The sequence below is a fragment of the Acomys russatus genome, chromosome 14 (assembly GCF_903995435.1).
Source record: "Acomys russatus chromosome 14, mAcoRus1.1, whole genome shotgun sequence".
Taxonomy (NCBI): Eukaryota; Metazoa; Chordata; class Mammalia; order Rodentia; family Muridae; genus Acomys; species Acomys russatus.
This window is the reverse complement of record NC_067150.1, coordinates 29,503,306-29,521,865: the sequence shown is the minus strand read 5'-3', so window position 1 is coordinate 29,521,865 and position 18,560 is coordinate 29,503,306. Positions and strand designations below refer to the sequence as shown.

At 40.1% G+C, this 18,560-nt stretch overlaps 1 protein-coding gene across 2 annotated transcripts in view; it reads left to right on the top strand.

The window, feature by feature from the left end:
- Positions 1–12,210, top strand: part of Stt3a (STT3 oligosaccharyltransferase complex catalytic subunit A) — a 38,912-nt gene extending 26,702 nt beyond the window's left edge. For both annotated transcript variants that reach the window (XM_051156169.1, XM_051156171.1), the window contains exons 14-18: positions 424–540; positions 657–759; positions 8,900–9,088; positions 10,026–10,141; positions 11,462–12,210. In XM_051156169.1, coding sequence (XP_051012126.1) covers positions 424–540; positions 657–759; positions 8,900–9,088; positions 10,026–10,141; positions 11,462–11,500 — 564 coding nt within the window. In that variant the 3' untranslated portion in view covers positions 11,501–12,210. The remainder of the gene's footprint in view (positions 1–423; positions 541–656; positions 760–8,899; positions 9,089–10,025; positions 10,142–11,461) is intronic.
- The last annotated feature ends 6,350 nt before the right edge of the window (positions 12,211–18,560 follow it).

Sequence of the window (18,560 nt, the reverse complement as noted above, 5' to 3'; positions counted from 1 at the left end):
ACAATTACCCAATAACAAACAAGGAGCGCCCTCAATCCCAACAGTGAGGATGCAGAGGCAAATGAACCTCTTGAGTTTGAGGCCATCTTGGTCTACATGTTGAGACCCTGTCTCAAAAGAAACAAATTTAAATTACCTAATGACATTAAGCTGTTTACATCATGGTCCCTCTACATCTCTTGGTCTGTTGTGCTTGTTTCAATGATGTGAAATTGAGATATGTGGGAATGTTGGATTTCATATAGTTTAAGTTATTCCTGTCTGTCTATCAATGGAGGAGCAGGTGTTAGGCATACAATAAGTACTTTGTAAAGAAATTAATTAGCCAAGTCTTACTTGCTATCAAAGATGTCTTTCTACTCTTTAGCATTTGGTTTTTAAGAGAAGTGAGATGAACATTTTCTATTTTCATTCTTGTTTTAGGATGCAAAGGTTATGTCATGGTGGGATTATGGCTACCAAATTACTGCAATGGCAAATCGGACAATTTTAGTGGACAATAACACATGGAATAATACTCATATTTCTCGAGTAGGGCAGGTAAGGTAAAGTGGTCCTTTAAATGTCTGATATGTGACGTCTCCTGGGAAGTGTGTCACTAGGAGAGGAGATTGACTTGAGATTTTATTTTGAGAATTGTACACTTATTTTTCTAGGCAATGGCATCCACAGAAGAAAAAGCTTATGAAATCATGAGGGAGCTTGATGTCAGCTATGTGCTTGTCATTTTTGGAGGCCTCACTGGGTATTCTTCTGATGGTAATGTACTTGATACTATTTCTAGCTGCAGGGCATAGATTCTTAGAAAATTTAATGAATCAATTATTATTTTATTTACTTAATTTGGTTTGACAGAGTCTCATGTGACTCAGGTTGGTGCCCATGAGGATGACCTTGAACTACTGATCTTCCTGCTTCTACTTCCCTGGTGCTGGAGCTAAGGCGTGCACCATCTCTTTCACCATCTCTTTTTTATTTTCTCTCTTTAATGAAAAGAATCGTGTGTGTGTGTGTGTGTGTGTGTATGTGTGTGTGTGTGTGTATACACAAAGTAAAAGTAACTCTCACAAAACTGAAGTTGATAATACCTGTTTATGCTGGGTGTGGTAGTGCACCCCTTTCATCCCAGCACTTGGGAGGCAGAGGCAGGTGAATAACTGAGTTCGAGGCCAGCCTGGGCTACAAAGTGAGTCTAGGACAGTCAAGGCCACACAGAGAAACCCTGCCTCGAAAAACAAAAACAAAAAACAGAAACACCCAAAGAAACTTGTTTATAATTTTAAAAGTTAAACAATTCTGGAGGTTTAAAATAAGTGGTTGTCTTGTGGCCGTAAACTTAGTAAGCACCCTGAACATCAGTCCCCAGAGCAATGACTCCTGTCTCCAGTTCCTTAGTGTTTTCAGGGTCCTGGGGATTGGTTCCTGCAGCTTACATGTGCTAGGCAAGCGCTGCACCACTAAGCTATACCCTCAAATCTTTATATTTTAAAATTCCTGCTATTATGGGGCTGCTTAGTTTAATTTTCCTATATCAATGTCTCTTTAAAAAGTTGTATTATTGCGTTCATTTATTTGTGTGTTTTGGAGGGGGGTGCATGTGTCCCATAGTATGGAGGTCAGAGGACAGCTTGTAGGGGTTGGTTCTTTACTTCCAGCATGTGAGTCCAGGGATTGAGCTTAGGTCATCAAGCTTGGAAGGAAGCACCTTTACCTGTTGAGCCATCTCATTGGTCCACTATTAACTTCTTACAGTTGACGTGTTTTACCCTTCACCTCAAATTTTCCTCTTTTCAACTGTAAAACATGTTCTTTTCCTACAGCTAATGGGCACGTTGTATGTATATGTCAATTTTCTTTGAATGTGTGGCTGCTTCTACACAATCACCTGCTATGTCCTATGGCTGCTTCTTTAAGATGCTTCTATTTTAAATAAGGCTATTGCAAATGTATCGCAGGAACAACAATTACCTCAACACTATTTGCTAGTAATTATCACATATATAAATATATATATATATAATTAAGTACTACACAAATACAGAATTGTATGCATGCATATCTACTTATTTGTGTATATGGTGCGTGTGTGTGTGTGTGTGTGTGTGTGTGTGTGTGTGTGTGTGTGTGTAGTAGAAGAATAGTTCTATAGGATGTGATGGTGAACATCTACGCTTGGTGAGCAGGAAGGTTGCCAGTTTGAATCTACCTTGGCCTATATAGCACACACACACACACATATAAAATATAGTTTCTTGAAGTCTTCCCACTAACCAATATTAAGTAACCACTGCCAACTGAGTAGAATATGTTTGATATTGGAATAAAAGTGAGTGTCATTATTTGTAAATCTTAGAAAATTTTTCATGAAATTCAGGGAATGAGCAATTGCCTTAGTAACATAGCATGAAAAAAATACTGCTTAATGCCTTAGTTAGGGTTTCTGTTGGGGTGATAAAACACTTTGATCAAAAGCAACCCAGGAGTCTGGAGAGATGGCTCAGAGGTTAAGAGCACTGCCTGCTCTTCCAGAGGTCCTGAGTTCAATTCCCAGCAACCACAGGGTGGCTCCCAACCATCTACAATTTGATCTGATGCCCTCTTCTAGCATGTAGGCATACATGTAGGCAGAGTATTGTATACATAATAAATAAATTTTTAAAAAACTTAAAAAGGGTTGGAGAGATGGTTCAGAGGTTTAGGGCACTGACTGCTCCTCTAGAGGTCCTGAGTTCAATTCCCAACAACTACATGGTGGCTCACAACCATCTACAGTGAGATCTGATGCCTTCTTCTGTCCTGCAGGTGTACATGCAGACAGATCACTGTATTTATAGTAATAAACAAATAATTCCCCCGTCTCAAAATAGAAAAGAATGTGGGGGGTGGGGAGAAACAACCCAGGGAGGAAAGTGTTTATTGTATCTTACAGCTTGTAAGTCATCTAGGGACATCAGGGAAGGAACTCTAATCAGGGACACAGACAGGTAGGGGCTGATACAGAAGCTATGGAGGAGTGCTGTTGTTTACAGACTTGCTCTTTGTGTCTTGCTCGGCCTGCTTTCCTGTAGCACCTGGACCAGCCTTCTCAGCCACAGTGCTCCCACCCACAGGGAACTGGCCCCTCCCTCTACTAATGACTAGTCAAGAAAATGCACCACCTGCTTGCCCACAGTCCAGTCCAATCGGGACATTTTCTCAGCTGAGGGTGTTTTATTCAAATGATTTTAGCTTGTGTCAAGTTGACAAAAAACAAAACAAAAATAAATGAAGCAAATAACCCCAAAACAAACTTAGCTAGCACACTTGTCAAAAGGTCTTGAGACATTAGAGAGATTGTTTTTGTTTAATTTTATTTTGTATTCATGTGTGTGTGTGTGTGCATGCACGCACGCACACACACAATTGCAAGGTTGATTGGTTTCTCAGTGGGTCCTGGACTTGCCAATCAAGCAGGGCTAGCTGTGCTGTGAGTCCTCAGGGATCCACCAGTATCAAATCCCTAGCACTGGAGTTATGATTATGTGCCACCATGTCCAGCTTTTATACGCGTGCAGATGCTCATGTTTTTGTGGCAAGCCCTTTACCGACATGTTCTCTTTTGCTGGGTGCAGTGACGCATGCTTGTAATCCCAGCACTGAGGGAGGCAGAGGCAGGCCAGGCAGGTCTCTGAATTTGAGGCCAGCCTGTTCGTCAAAGCAAGTCTAGGATAGCCAAGAGAAACCCTGTCTCAGAAAAAAGTAAAAAAGTTTTCTGTTTTAAAAAATTTTAGACGAGAAGTTGCTATATAGTCAGGATGGTCTCTAACCTGATTTATAGTGTAGTCAGATCTCCATCTTACAGCAATCTGACTTTCTCTACCTCCCAAGTTCTAGAATTAATGGCATACACACCATGTTTGACAGTTAAAGGATTAAAAAGATTCGTATATAATATACATGTAAAATATTTATATAAAACATATCTTGCCCCCTTATTTTATGTACACTGGTGTTCCAGATGCATGTCGCTCACTATGAGTTAGATGACTGGGCTTTAGATTGGCTGTTAATCTGGGCAGTAGTGGCACATGCCATTAATTCCCAGCACCTGGGATATAGGAGCAGGTGGATGTCTGTGAGGTCAGCCTGGTCTACAGACCGAGTTCCAGTGCAGCCATGGCTACACAGAGGAACCCTGTCTCAAAACAAAAGCATGGTCTACAAAGAGAGTTCCAGGACAGCCAGGGCTAGCAAACAGAGAAACTCTGTCTTGAAACAAACAAACACCACCCCCCCCCCAAAAAAAAAAAAAAAGATTTGCTATTAATTAGTCTTCTGAGTCATACTGAGTATTTTGGAGTATTTATTTTACTTATTTGCTTATCACTAGGACAAACTAGTTCGATTGTGCCATTAGTAAAGAATAAGCTACTTTTAATTCCTTTGGTATAGAGAAGGGTCAGGGGGATATTCCATTATTGAAGTACATATGGGGGACGGCTGAGTGTGGGGATGCTTGTCTGTAATCCAAACACACAGTGAGACCTGGGACAGCCAAGATTATGTGGAGAGACCCTGTCTCCACAAACAAACCAACAAATTAACTAACAAAACATAGGGGGAGAGGCAGGATCTCCTTCTGTAAACTGGCTGGCTTTAAATTCGCTATGTGGAGAGGTAGGAGGATCACGGTGAGTTCGAGGCCAGCCTGGTCTAAAAAGCAAGTCCAGGACAGCCAAGGCTACACAGAAAGACCCTGTCTCCAAAAAAAAAAAAAAAAAGTCGCTATGTAGACCAGGCTGTCCTCATACTCATAGAGGTCCACCCGCCTCTGCCTCCCCCGCCACACCAAGTGCTGCTTAGTTTTACCTAGTCTCTTGTAGGTGAGGTTGACTGCAGCAATTTCTGCTCTTTTTGGAGTTACTACATCACTGCTGCTTTTTTTTTTTTTTATATAGTCTCCTCACTATTTGTGAAGATGCTTCATAGATTATATTGCTTACATTAAGATGATTTAACGTAACTTGCCTTTGAGTATTTGGTAACAGCCTTGTTTTAGTTTTTGGTGTTTTGATGTTTTTTGTTTTTTTAGTTTTTGTTCTCTCAAGACAGGGTTTCTCTTTGTAGCCCTGTTCTCCCAGGCTTGCTTTGTAGACAAGACTGGCCTGGAACTCACAAAGATTTGCCTGCCTTTGCCTCCCTGAATGCTTGTGTTAAAGGCGTATGCCACCACCTCTGGCAGCAGCAGTGGTTTTGTAGTTACTACAGCAAAGCCCAAGGTTGGGAATTAATAACTTTTGCTTGCATTTCAAATACTCCGTCTATTATTGATGAATTTTAAAACAATATTTTTGAAAAATAAACTTTAAGATATATTTTGCTTACTGTTTTATCATGTCCAGAGCCTTCTTAGTGCTAGGATTAATGGCACACCCAGCCTCACAATTTTTTCTTTTTTAAATCAGTAAAGCTTGGCACAGTTTATGCACCTGTGTCTGTAAGTACTTACAGAAGCCAGAAGAAGGCATCAGATCTACTAGACTTGAAGTTACACACAGATGGTTGTGAGCCCCTCTGTGGTACTGGAAATTGAACCCCTGGTCCTTTGAAAGAGCAGCCAGTGCTCTTAATTGCTGAGCCATTTTTAAAGTCTTGAAGTTTGACATTTAGAAAGGTGCAAATATTATTAAGTCTACAGTTTAATGAGTTTTCACAGAAAAACACACCCACTTTACTGTCACCCAAATTGTTACTAGTGTCTCTTGTAGGATCTACTCCAAGTGGCTAAGGGACTTTCAGGACTTACAATGCATTTCTTTTCTTCTTAAAGTCAGATTTTTTTTTTTTTTTTTTTTGAGACAGGGTCTCTCTGTGTTAGCCTTGGCTGTCCTGGACTCGCTTTGTAGGCCAGGCTGTCCTTGAACTCATAGTAATCTGGCTGCCTCTGCCTCCCCAGTGCTGGGATTAAATGTGTGCACCACCACACCTAGCTTAAAGTCAGAATTATTGATAAATACTTGATATATTGAATTGTTGAAGTAGTTATATATGGTACCTATACAGTTTTTTTAGTTCTTTGACAGTAAGAATTCTATATGTATTCTTTTTTGTTTTGTTTCGTGTTTGTTTTTCGAGACAGGGTTTCTCTGTGTAGCCTTGTCTATCCTGGACTCACTCTGTAGACCAGGCTAGCCCCGAACTCATAGCGATCTGCCTGCCTCTGTCTCCTGAGTGCTGGGATTAAAGGTGTGTGCCACCACCGCCTGGCTCATGTATTCTTTTTTAACTTGTTCGGTTTGTTTAGATTTATTGTTAAGCAAACTTACCTTATATACTATAGGACCATATTTTATTTTATGTGTATGGGCATTTTGCTTACATGCATATCTGTATATCACTTGGATGGCTGTGTGTGAATGGAGAGCAGAAGAAGGTTGTGTTTTCTCTGGAAATAAAATTACAGGTGATTGTGAGCCACCATGTTGTTTGGTTTGTTTTGGTTTTTTTTGTTTTTGTTTTTTTTTGAGATAGGGTTTCTCTGGGTGACAGAGCCCTAGCTGTTCTGGACTCACTTTGTAGACTAGGCTGGGTTTGAACTCACAGAGATCCACCTGCCTCTGCTTCTGCCTCTTCTGGGAATAAAGGTGTGCACCACCATGCTGGGCCCTACTGAATTTGTATGGCAGGCCCTTAACTGACTAAGCTACCTCCCTAGTTCCCCATCTATTTGATGAACATATGTACCATAGAGTGAGAGTGCACAGTAGAACAAAGTGCAATGGTAGCACTATTTCATAATTCCTGTAGTGGTGTCTGCAATTTTCAGTTGCTCTACATTTTTGTCTGCTCTTGAGTTTATTTGTAGTTTTTATTTGGATACATTTATAATGGTGATACAAATGTTTTATAGTGAAGATTGGAAACTACTCTTTATAGAAGACTAGAAGAATGTGGCGAAAAAATCTGGTTTTGTGAAGGCAGATTGATGGTTAATAGCTAATTGTATGTAAAGAAAGACTTTATCAGAAAAATGGGGAAAACTCTTGAACTTTCTTTGGAGATGATGTCATTCTTTTGAATTGTTGAAAGAATGATGATTTGAAAATTATCTAACTGTGGGAACTAGACTTACTTTTTTATTTTTAAGCCAGTAAAATACTAACCATTAAAAACAATGCAGAAGAGCCAGGCGTGGTGGCGCGCGCCTTTAATCCCAGCACTTAGGAGGCAAAGTTTAAGACCAGTCTGGTCTACAACAGGAGTTCAGGACAGCCCAGGCTACACAGAGAAACCCTGTCTCGAAAAACCAAAAAACCAAAACCAAAACAAACAAATAAGCAAACAAAAAACCCCTCCAAAACAAAACAAAACAAAAACAATGCAGAATATTCAGTATCTAGCTCTATGAAAATATGCATGTGACAGTCATGAAAGACAGTATTGATTTATTCCTATATCTGATTTAATCCTTAAGACTATTATTAAACTGTATTAGTAGGAGTTCTGAAAGTTTTGAAAATGATTATCATTGCTGTTGATATTGTCATTTACTCAACATTTCAGCTGGTCCTGCTTATAAATACTTTATGCATTTAAAAAAGCCCCACCCTGACACTAAGATGTGCCAATAGACAGCCTCAGTGGTATTCGATCTGGCTCTAGCTTCATTTGTTAATTCCCTTATTCGCTACGGACCTTTAGTCTTTAGCCATTATTTCTATTTTTTTCTTGGTTCTAGTAAAAAACTAAGCAGGCTAATAGCTGGTGGAATGTGCCTACGGCCATAATCCTAGCCCTCCACATGCTGAGCTAGGAGGGCTGTGAATTTCAGGGCAGCATGGGCTATATCATGAGCTTCTCTTGCCATCAAAACAGCACCCAAACCAAAAATGCTCATGACTTGGGCTTTCAAGATGTTGCCTGGTTTGGCCTTGAACTCTTCAGCATCTGCCCTTACCTTAGCTTCTTTGGTGTTGAGATTACAGGCATAGGCAAGATGATGTTTTTAGAAGCAATTAGCAATCTTTGAATATAAATTTTCTGTAGCTTTTAGAAAGTTTCATTTCTTCTTGGACACATCTTACTGTGTTTTCAGTGTTCTTAATTTAATCATCCCCCCACCCCCCCCAGCAGCTGACTATGTAGCTGGCCTGGAACTCACTATGTGGACCAGGCTAGCCTTAAACTAACAGACATCCATCTGCCTTTGTTTCCAAATGCTAGGGTTAAAGGCATGCACCACTATACCTGGTTTCCAGTTTTACTTTCTATTGAATGCTTATGAAGGCTTAAAATAAAATATTTTATCATAGTGTATATTCTTTTATATGAAAGCTTAATGCTATGTAGCCCAGGCTAACCTTGAATATACAAAACTATTCCCTCAGCCTCCCTGTGCTGGGATTATAGACAGTCACCACATGCCTAGCTTTCACCTTGTATTATGCTCTTACATTACCTCTAAATTGATATGGATAAAACTTCAAGTACTTATTTAAGTATAAGTGGCTACTGGCTACTGATTGCAATAAGCTTATCCCTGTGTAATTCTTAGCAACAGTGTGGCTTAAGACTGGACCAATAGCATACAATTTCAGCTATTAACAATTTCTTACAAAAGTTTTGTATTTTTTTAGGAAGTGTTTTGCTTATACACTATTTCCTTTTTTCCGCCCCAAGACAGGATTTCTCTGTGTAACGTTGGCTGTCGTGGGACTCATCCTGTAGACCAGGCTGGCTTCAAACTCAGGGATCTGCCTGCCTCTGCCTTCCAAGTGCTATGTATAAAAGCATGAGCCACTACCACCCAGCTTTGTTTTCCTATTAGGAAAAGATGATAGAATTATTTTGTAGAAATAGTGATATTAGTGAGATCTAGCAGCCTTTCTGATGCAGCAATCCATTTCTTTTTTTCATCTAGATATTAATAAATTTCTTTGGATGGTCCGGATTGGAGGAAGCACAGAGACAGGAAGACACATCAAGGAGAATGACTACTATACTCCAACTGGGGAGTTCCGTGTGGACCGTGAGGGCTCTCCAGTGCTGCTCAACTGCCTTATGTATAAAATGTGTTACTACCGCTTTGGGCAGGTCTACACAGAAGCCAGTGAGTGAATGATCATGCTAACAACAATAGTAATAGCTAACGCATACTGTGCTTTCCAGCCTCTGCTCTTAGTCTTTTTAACTCATTTAGTCCTCACAGCAACCCAAAAAATAGAGACTAATGTAAAGTCATTTTATATATGAAGAAATTGAAATAGCCAACAGTTTACTGAACTAGCTAATATCATGTGATAGTTACGATTTTAAATTCAGTTTGCCTTTAAATTCTATACTTAAAAACATTAGCTTTTATTGGGTGTGTGTCTCAATAAAGAATATTGCAATGTGAAAAAGAATAAGGAGGAAAACTACTTTTCCAATTTTTAGAAGAATACATTAAGAAGTATTTGGTCAGCTTAAATCTTGTCTATTTCAGTTTTGTTTCTGCATCAGGGAAAACGTTGCAGTATATACAGGTCTTGGGCTCATGATTCATGGAAGGGTTACTAGCATTAGGTGTCTGGGTAACAGTCCTCGGGACTAGAGAGCCTTGAAAGTCACCTTGCAGACTTAGAAGAGGTAAGCTCCATGGATTCCAACAAGCATCACAGTGGGTAGGACTCAAGCAGGGTAGCATTTTAATTTCTGTTTCTTTTCTTTTCTTTTTTTAAAGATTTATTTATTTTTATGTATATAGTGCTCTGCCTGCATGTACACATGCACACCAGAAGAGGGCATTAGATCACATTCTAGATGGTTGTGAGCCACAGTATGGTTGCTGGGAATTGAACTCAGGACCTCTGGATGAGCAATCAGTGCTCTTAACCTGAGCCATCTCCCCAGCCCTCTTGATTTGCTGTTTCATATAATGGTCGTTCTTTCAAACTGTAGTCAAAGTGCAGGCTAAGGAATAACAGTGCAGTAGATGATGTGCAGGTCCATCTCTTTAGGAAGTCCACTAGTAGAATAGAAATACATTTTCTTTTTGCTGCTTTTAGAGCGTCCACCAGGCTTTGACCGTGTTCGAAATGCTGAGATTGGTAATAAAGACTTTGAACTTGATGTCCTGGAGGAAGCGTACACTACAGAACATTGGCTGGTCAGGATATACAAGGTCAGTAGATGCTGCATCTCTGAAAGGTGCTCTCATGCTTGCAGGTTTGTTCTAGTATGCAGTTTTCCAAATAGGGACATTTTTAACGGTACCTGCTTTCAAAGTAGCTTGTGACTCACTTGAAGTGTTAGGTGTGTGTGTGTGTGTGTGTGTGTGTGTGTGTGTGTGTGTGTGTGTGTGTGTGTGTGTGTAACTTGTGGAGTTGATTCTCTTTAGCTTTGTAGAGGTTCCAGAGATTGAATTTAGGTCATTAGATCTATATGACACTTTTATCTGATAAGCCATCTGACTAGCCTAAAATATTACTAATTATATTTTTTATTATTCTTAGATAGGAGACATCCCAGTTGGCAGTTGTTATGGCAACATTTCTTTTTATTTAGAAAATTATTATTTTTTTACTACATTTTTATATGGGGGAGGCATACATACATATGCCACATATGAGGTTAGAGGACACCTTGTAGGAGTCAATCTTGCATTGTGTGGGTCCTGGAGATCAAAATCAAGCCCTTATCCACTGAGCCATCTTGTCAGATTAGTGCTTTTTTCTTTTGTTATGAATTTGGGGATAGGGTCTCAGGATGCCATCTAGGCTGGCTTTAAAATTACTGTGTATCCCAGGTTGGCTTTAAACTCAGATTCCATTTCTTTTTGTTTTGTTTTGTTTTTCAAGACAGGGTTTCTCTGTGTAGTCTTAGCAGTGCTGGACTGGCTTTGTAGACCAGGCTGGCCTTGAACTCAGTGATCCATCTGCTTCTGCCTTGTGCTGGGTAGATCCCATTTCTTCAGCCTCTGGAATGGTAGTATTGTAGATGTGGCCACTGTATGTGGTGCAGCACAACTGATCAGGTAGGGTTGGAAATAGCTTGAGGGTTAGGGAAAAGCATGTGTTTGTGTTTTTGAACTACATTTTTCTTTTTGCTGAATTTTTGACACAGAATGGTGTTCTATCTTTCACATGAGAAAAGATTGAACCAGGTATGGCATTGTATTGTACCATTAGGGGAGCAAAGGCAGGGGAATTGAGTAGGCCAGCCTGGGCTACATAGCAAAACCCTGTCTCAAATAACAGTGGTGGGTGGTGGTGGTGGAGCTTAATTGACGTTTTTGTTCAATGCCAAAATTAGTTTCTCCTGCTTCTTAGAGTTGTCCTCACAGGCTGAGCTGACAGGAGGTAGGCTTTATCCCGTGCTTATTTATTCACATGCCAAACAGGCAACAGAGTCTGGTGTGGTCCTTTTTGCTTATCGTGGAGCCAGTAGATCTCTCCAAAGTTGAACTTTTGGTAAATACTAAACTGACGTCTTTATGTTGCAGGTAAAGGACCTGGATAATCGAGGCTTGTCAAGGACATAAATGTCACATTGTACCCTGAATGCTTCGCACTGAGCGCGTCATATTGAGGACGCTGAAGATTTTTTTTCATATGCAGTTTATAAGAACACAGCCGGATGGGATTAGAATTGTCTGGAAGTTTTGCCCTGGACAGTATGGGCTGGGCCAAATGAAATGATTTTTATAATTCTGAGCAGGTTACCAAATGAAATGTTATGGCTTTACTTTGGTCAATTAAAGGGGGGGCTTTTTTTTAAATGTGCCTTATTTGTTTTGACTTAAATTGGCTGAACAAGGATCACAGGAGTGAATGGGTGGAAATCTGTGTCCATCCTCTAGGTCCCCAGATGAACCAACCAAATAGGAGAATTCTTCCTTTCTCCTGTCAGCAAACTCAAGGACTAGCTCTGGTTCTCCAAATATAAACAACTTCGTCACACTTTTTGTCTTGTTGCACCCCGGGTACAATGCTTTGCATATAATGGGTGCTTAATAAATTTTTATCAAATGAATAAATGTTTCTGGGACCAGAGGAGTGCTATTTCTGGGCAAGAAAGACAGCTTTCTTGCTGTTACGTCTGTGTTCTCAGTGTATGTTTCTTTAGAATCTCTTTGGCTTTATAAGGACAGAGTTGCTATGTATCCCCCATCTCTCCATCATTCTTTCACACTAGTGAGGATTTTTCTTTTTCTAAGCAGAAATGTGAACCAGGTGTGACTAATCCATAGTTCTTAGGACTCAGTGAAGCATAGCAATCTGAGAGGAAGGTACTCCTCCAGCATCACGCTGGAGAGGTGGATGGTCAGTGGGTGTTTCTGCAGTCAGATGTAACTGTGTGTATCTGTATGAAATGTAGGTCTTCAGTGCTTCACTAAACTAAAGCACAGTAAACAGCTCTTTGCTCGTTTCCTTTAGCCTGGGCTAAATCTCTTGGGGTTATCCACTATGAACTTCTGTTTTTCTTAGTGTCAGTCTGCTGTGTTCATACACCACTTGAGGCTTGCTTACCTGGTTTTGAAGCCTTTGCTAAATATATACATAGGAAATGGGCAGTGTTGCTACTAACAGGCACTTTGAGATCACTGCCTGTCTGACTGCAAGAAAAGAGACAAAAGTTTTAACTTCAAAGCACAGAGATCCCATAGATATTTTGTGTCAGGATAAACAGCTTTCTGTTCCATACAATAGGACATTTCATGTATTTTACAGCACAGGACATAATCACTGATGTATATAAACCATCTTTAAAAAATTAGTGTTTCTATTTAAGAAAACAAGAGGAATTATGACTTTTAGGTAGTCACAAGTGGTACTCAATGCACATATTCTTAGGTGTACGTGTATACCTAAGGGCTTCTCTTTCAAACCAGCTTATGTACTCTGTATTTTAACTGTGGTTGAAATTTAGATTTAACAGAAGACTTAATTTCATATAAATATATTACTTGATTGATATACAGAATTGCTGCCTACTAGGAAAGGTTAATGTGAGACTTATACCAATATGATTAATATTATAGGTTATTAGTAAGCTTTCTCTATAGTGTAAATGGAATAACCCTCTTTTTATATCATTTTGACTCCTGGGATCTTGATGTTTTCTATTCTACACAGATTTCTTTTTTAAATTGATTATATTTTCAGTTATAGCCCACTTAGTGTAAAAAAAAAATCATCTAAAAATCCATCCAAAAAGCACCCATACAATGTCACACACATGCCCATCCACACACCCACCTGCTCCCCAGAGACTGCTTCCAGCTCTGGTGAACTTCCCATGACTGCCACCTGCCTGACCGTTAGGAATTTGCTTTGTTAGGTTTTGGTGTTTTAGTTTAAGGTAACACTGATTTGGGCTGGGAACAGGAATTAGTACCTTTTCCCCACCCCTAACATCAGTGGTTCCCAGTGTGTGGGTCATGTCCTCTTTAGCAAACCTCTATCTCCAAAATTATTTATATTGTGATTCATAACAAAATTATAGTTATGAGGTAGCAACAAAAATAATTTTATGGTTGGTGGTCATCACAGCATGAATTATATTAAAGGGTTGCAGCAGCAGGGAAGGTTGAGAACCACTGCTCTATATCTTGTGACACCATTTTTACTACCATCTGTTATAGTTGCGATTACCTTTTACCTCTTGCTAGTTAAGATGTGTTAATTTTGGTGATTCTTGATTTTTTTTTAAAGATAGTTCATGTAGCTCAGGGTGGCTTTGAACTCAAGATACAGATGAGACTAGCTTTGAATTCTTGATCGCCCTGCCTCTACCTTCTAGATGTTGGGATTACAGGTGTGGGCCACTATAGCCAGCTAGTTACTACTTTTCCTATATAAGGTTTTAAAGGAAATACTTTGATTTTTTGGTACTTGTATTAATTTCTCCTACTTTCTCACTTCCCTACCCAGTTCTCCCTCATTTGTGTCTATTTTCTGTTAAGCCATTCATTAAACAACTTTGGCTTTTTTGAGACAGAACCTTTTGTAGTCAGGGCTGACTCCTTCTTCTCCTGCCTCTACTTGCCAAGTGCTATGATTAGAGGTATATGCCAGCATACCTGATTATAATAGGTTTATTTTAAGAATGTCTTCTATTTTTCAGTTTGACTTAACTCTCCAAGTTTGTTGAGTTGTATTATTTTACTGTTGTGTTTGTTAATCTTTTGCCATTTTCATTGACTTGCCATTTCTAAGTATCTTCTTTTTTTTGTTTTGTTTTGTTTTTTCGAGATAGGGTTTCTCTGTGTAGCCTTGGCCATCCTGGACTCCTTTTGTAGACTAGGCTGGCCTTGAACTCACAGCGATCTGCCTGCCTCTGTCTCCCGAGTGCTGGGATTAAAGGCGTGCGCCACCATGCCCGGCTTTCTAAGTATCTTCTAATGTGTTGGGGGAGTATGTTTTTTGAGCTCTTCTATAGTATACTTAGTGCATGGCTGGATACAACATTCCAGACTGGCACTGTTTAGCATTCTAAAAGCACTGGCCCAGTTTCCTAATGTTGAGAAATACATTGGGTATTTGTCTGTTCTTTGCCCCAGGTCTGTGTGTTGTGTTTTTATTGTAGGTATCCACTGTGCTGGGTTCTCTGGATTTTCATGTGTGCATAGTCAAGTTTAAAACAAAACAAAACAAAACAACTTCTGTTATATAGATTCCTCCAACTCTTTCTGATAAGGCTAATTAAAACTTTTAAATTTAGCCTAGTGCGGTGGTATACTCCTATAATCCCAGCACTCTGGGAGGCAGAGACAGGCAGACAGCCTGGTCTGCAAAATGAGTCCAGGACAGCCAAGGCTACACAAAGAAACCTTGTCTCAAACAAACAAACAGAAAACTTACATTTTAGGCAACATAGCATGCCACATTAGATATTTTTATTTTATGTTTTGGTGTTTTACCTGTATATATGTATGTGTATCATTTGTATACCTGGTGCCCACAGAATCCAGAAGAAATTACAGAGAAATCCAGGCATTAGATCCCTGGAATTAGAGTTACAGACATGTGAGTGCTGGGAATTGAACCCAGGTCCTTTGGAAGAACAGTCATTGGTCTTAATTGTTGAATCAACTCCCCAGGCCATGGTAAAGTTATTTGAATGTGGGGCTTTCTGAGTCAATTTTTAAAAATTTCTTAGCTGCTCTTCTATCCTCTGTCTCTGGGGAGATTTCCTCAGCTGCATTTGCACTCATTCATCTCCCCTCAACACGTGTGTGTGTGTGTGTGTGTGTGTGTGTGTGTGTGTGTGTGTGTGTGTGTGTGTGTGTCTATGTTTTGCATTGGTTTTAACCCAGGGCCTTGTGCACGCTAGCTAAGTGCTCTATCAGTGAGCTACTTCAACCATATTTTCAAATATCTTATGTTGTTTTTTTCTGCTTTCATAGTTCTAAAGTCTTAAGAGCTCTTTTGTTTGACTGTCCATTGTTTTGCTGCCTTTCCAATTAAAGACTTTTTCAAGTTCTTGGCTGCCTGCTTTTTTAAGGCTGGGTAGTAGAAAGGGTTTTGGAGAGTGTATGCTTGTGCTTTTCAGTATACTGTAATCAGGCTGGGCCAGCACACTGAGAAGTCATTGGTACTAGTATTTGATTTCCTTCTTTCTTCTATACACAGGATATTGGTGTTACCTCTCCTTTTCTTTTGTACATAAGATTCAAGGTTTGTATGTTCTATTCTTTAAGGATATTGGACAGGCTGTCCCCTTTCTGGAGTAAAGTAGGAAAAGAAAGCATATGGGTTCAACTTTCAGTACATATACATAAATTTAATTGTTGTTTTCAGGAGGATAGCCACACCTTTTAAAGTGCCTACTCTACTGTTCAGCTGTCATTTATTTACTCTCTCAGACCTTAATCATCAGCTTTGGGGAAGAGCTCTTGGTTATACAATTAGAAGTCTCTGCTTCAAAGGCAGTTTTGTGACTGCTCCACTTTGACCTCCATATTGAGAGTTTCGTGGTACCATCATTTAAACTTTAGTATTCTGGGCTTCCCACTTTACTGTCATTGATGTCTCAAAGGAATAGAAAGTCTCTCTCAAGATTTATTTATTTATTTATACAGTGTTCTGCCTCGCATGCACACTTGCACTCCAGAAGAGGACATTAGATCACACTATAGATGGTTGTGTGCCACCATGTGATTGCTGGGAATTGAACTCGGAACCTCTGGAAGGACAGAGAGTGCTCTTAACCGCTAAGCCATCTCTCCAGCCCTAGAGGCCATCTGTTATGTGCAACACCCTCCTCCCCCCAATTTAGATCCTCCTGCACCTGCTGCCAAAGTGCTGTTATTATAGGCAAGTGTTACAACACCTGCCTTACTACTATTCCTTTGTAACTATTATAAGGAGGTTTTATGATTTTTTTCCCCTCAATTTGGTTATTCTTTTTTGCCAGTTTTAATCTGGTCAGAAACATTTTTTGAGACCATATTTCATTTAGCCTATGTTGTCCATGAACTTTTAATGTAGCTAGTGTGATCCTGAACTGAAGATCCAGTGGAGACACACACACACACACACACACACACACACACACACACACACACACACACACACACACACACACACACACACACCCGCCTCTCCCCAGTCTGTCCCTAGTGGACACACACTCACTCTCTCCCCCTCCCCCCAATCAGAGTACTGATTCTGTGTTTGAATCTGAATTCTTTTCCAGGTGATAGGTCATTGATGAAGAGATAGGCCATTCAGGAAGAGAAGAACCTTGTGGGTCTTTATATTTGTTGATTTCAGAACACAGGAAATTATAAAGAAATGGGAAATGATCTAAAAACTGTTTTTATCACATGAACCCTAAACTGATGTCATGGTTTAAAACTTCATAAACATTTGCAGGTATTTCACTCTTCACTTTTGATAAATTGTGGCATTGGAGATGTAGCTCAGTGGCAAAGCACTTGTTTAGCCAGCACAAGGTTTTCCTTATTATTTTGTACCCAAGTCCTTTCTCTTAGAATTGACATTTCTCTGCCCGGTGGTGGAGGCATACACCTTTAATCCCAGCACTCAGGAAGCAGAGGCAGGTGGATCTTTGTGAGTTCGAAGCCAGCCTGGTCTACAGACCAAGTCTAGGACAGCCAAGGCTACACAGAAACCCTGTCTCAAGTCTCAAAAAAAAACCAAAAAAGCCAACAAAACAAAAAACCCAACCTCTCCTCCCAAAAAAAGAGATTTGACATTTCTTACTTTCTTATGGGTCTTTTGTATGCTTGGCAAATACTCTATCATCATGCCACAAGTCTAACCCAGTTACTCTAATATTCATTGTGCTTCCCAGCCCACCTCTTTTTTTTTTTTTTTTTTTAGATAGGGTCATAGGCTGACCAATCTGAAGCAGTTCCCCTGCCTCAGCCTTCCTAGGTTGGGATTATAGGCAATTCACCACCAAGTCTATCTCATACTGTTTGTTTTTTGTTTGAAAGAGAGCAACTGGTTGGGTATCTCTTGCCTCCTCTCCATTGTGTGGTATTATAGGAGTGGCCACCATAGCCGTTTAACAAATAAGAAAGCTGGTTTTGAACTCAAGATATTCTCCTGCTTCTGCCTCCCAAGTGCTGAAATGAAAGGCGTGGACCACCACTGTCCGGCTGTTATATTTTTGGTTATGACCCTAGCCAGATGTGATAGCTCACGTCTTTAAACCTAGCACTTGAGAGGCTGAGGCAGGAGGATTTCTGAGTTTGGGTACAGCTGGTCTACAAAGTGAGTTCCAAGACAGCTAAGGCTACACACAGAAATCTTGTCTAGGCCGGGGTGGGGCTGGGATGGGGGAGGACACACAACAACACAAATACTAAGAAAGCTGGTAAAACTAAGCTAGGCAAATGGTCTTCCTACAAACAGGTTAAGTTCGACTAGTTTTGGGAGTCCGCAGGCAAAATTGTTGATTCTAACTTGCACGGGTGGCAGTGTTATTTTGTTTGTTTGTTTTTGCTTTTTTGTTTGTTTTTTTTTTTAACTATTTCGTTTTTTGTTTGTTTGAGAAGACTAACCCTGTGTAACCCGGCTTGCCTTGAACTCGCTAAAGTTTTTCAAACTCTAGGCTTACAAGCATGCATCACCACACTTGCTTTCCTTCGTTTTATTTGTTTCAGGTTTAATTCCAACAGCAGTTGCTAGCTTCTCAGTTTGAATGCTAAGAAGGCTACAAGCTAGCACTTACAATGCACTTTGTGGAACTTGAGCCTCACAAGTCTTTCTTGGTAGGGCCTCAGAGGTCAGTCACAAGGTGGTCGGTTTATGTAGTTACAGTGCAGCCTTTGTAGGCTCAGAGCCGTCAGGAACCCAGTGCTTGGCGGGGCCCAAGTGATGTAAGGTCTGGATGGAGGCTTTGGCGTCTTTCTGGAGCAATGTAAGTTGTCCAGCACAGCACACGCCAGATGACATTTCACTCTGGGACTCACAGGCAAATTCTCCCCAAAGTCATCAATACCAAATCTCATCAGCCTGTGTTTTTTCCACGGTCGCATCAAAAGCCCAAACGGTTAAGACATTAAGTTGAGGAGTAGACTTAATAATCTACTTTTTGTCCTATCATCCCTATATATTTCTACATTC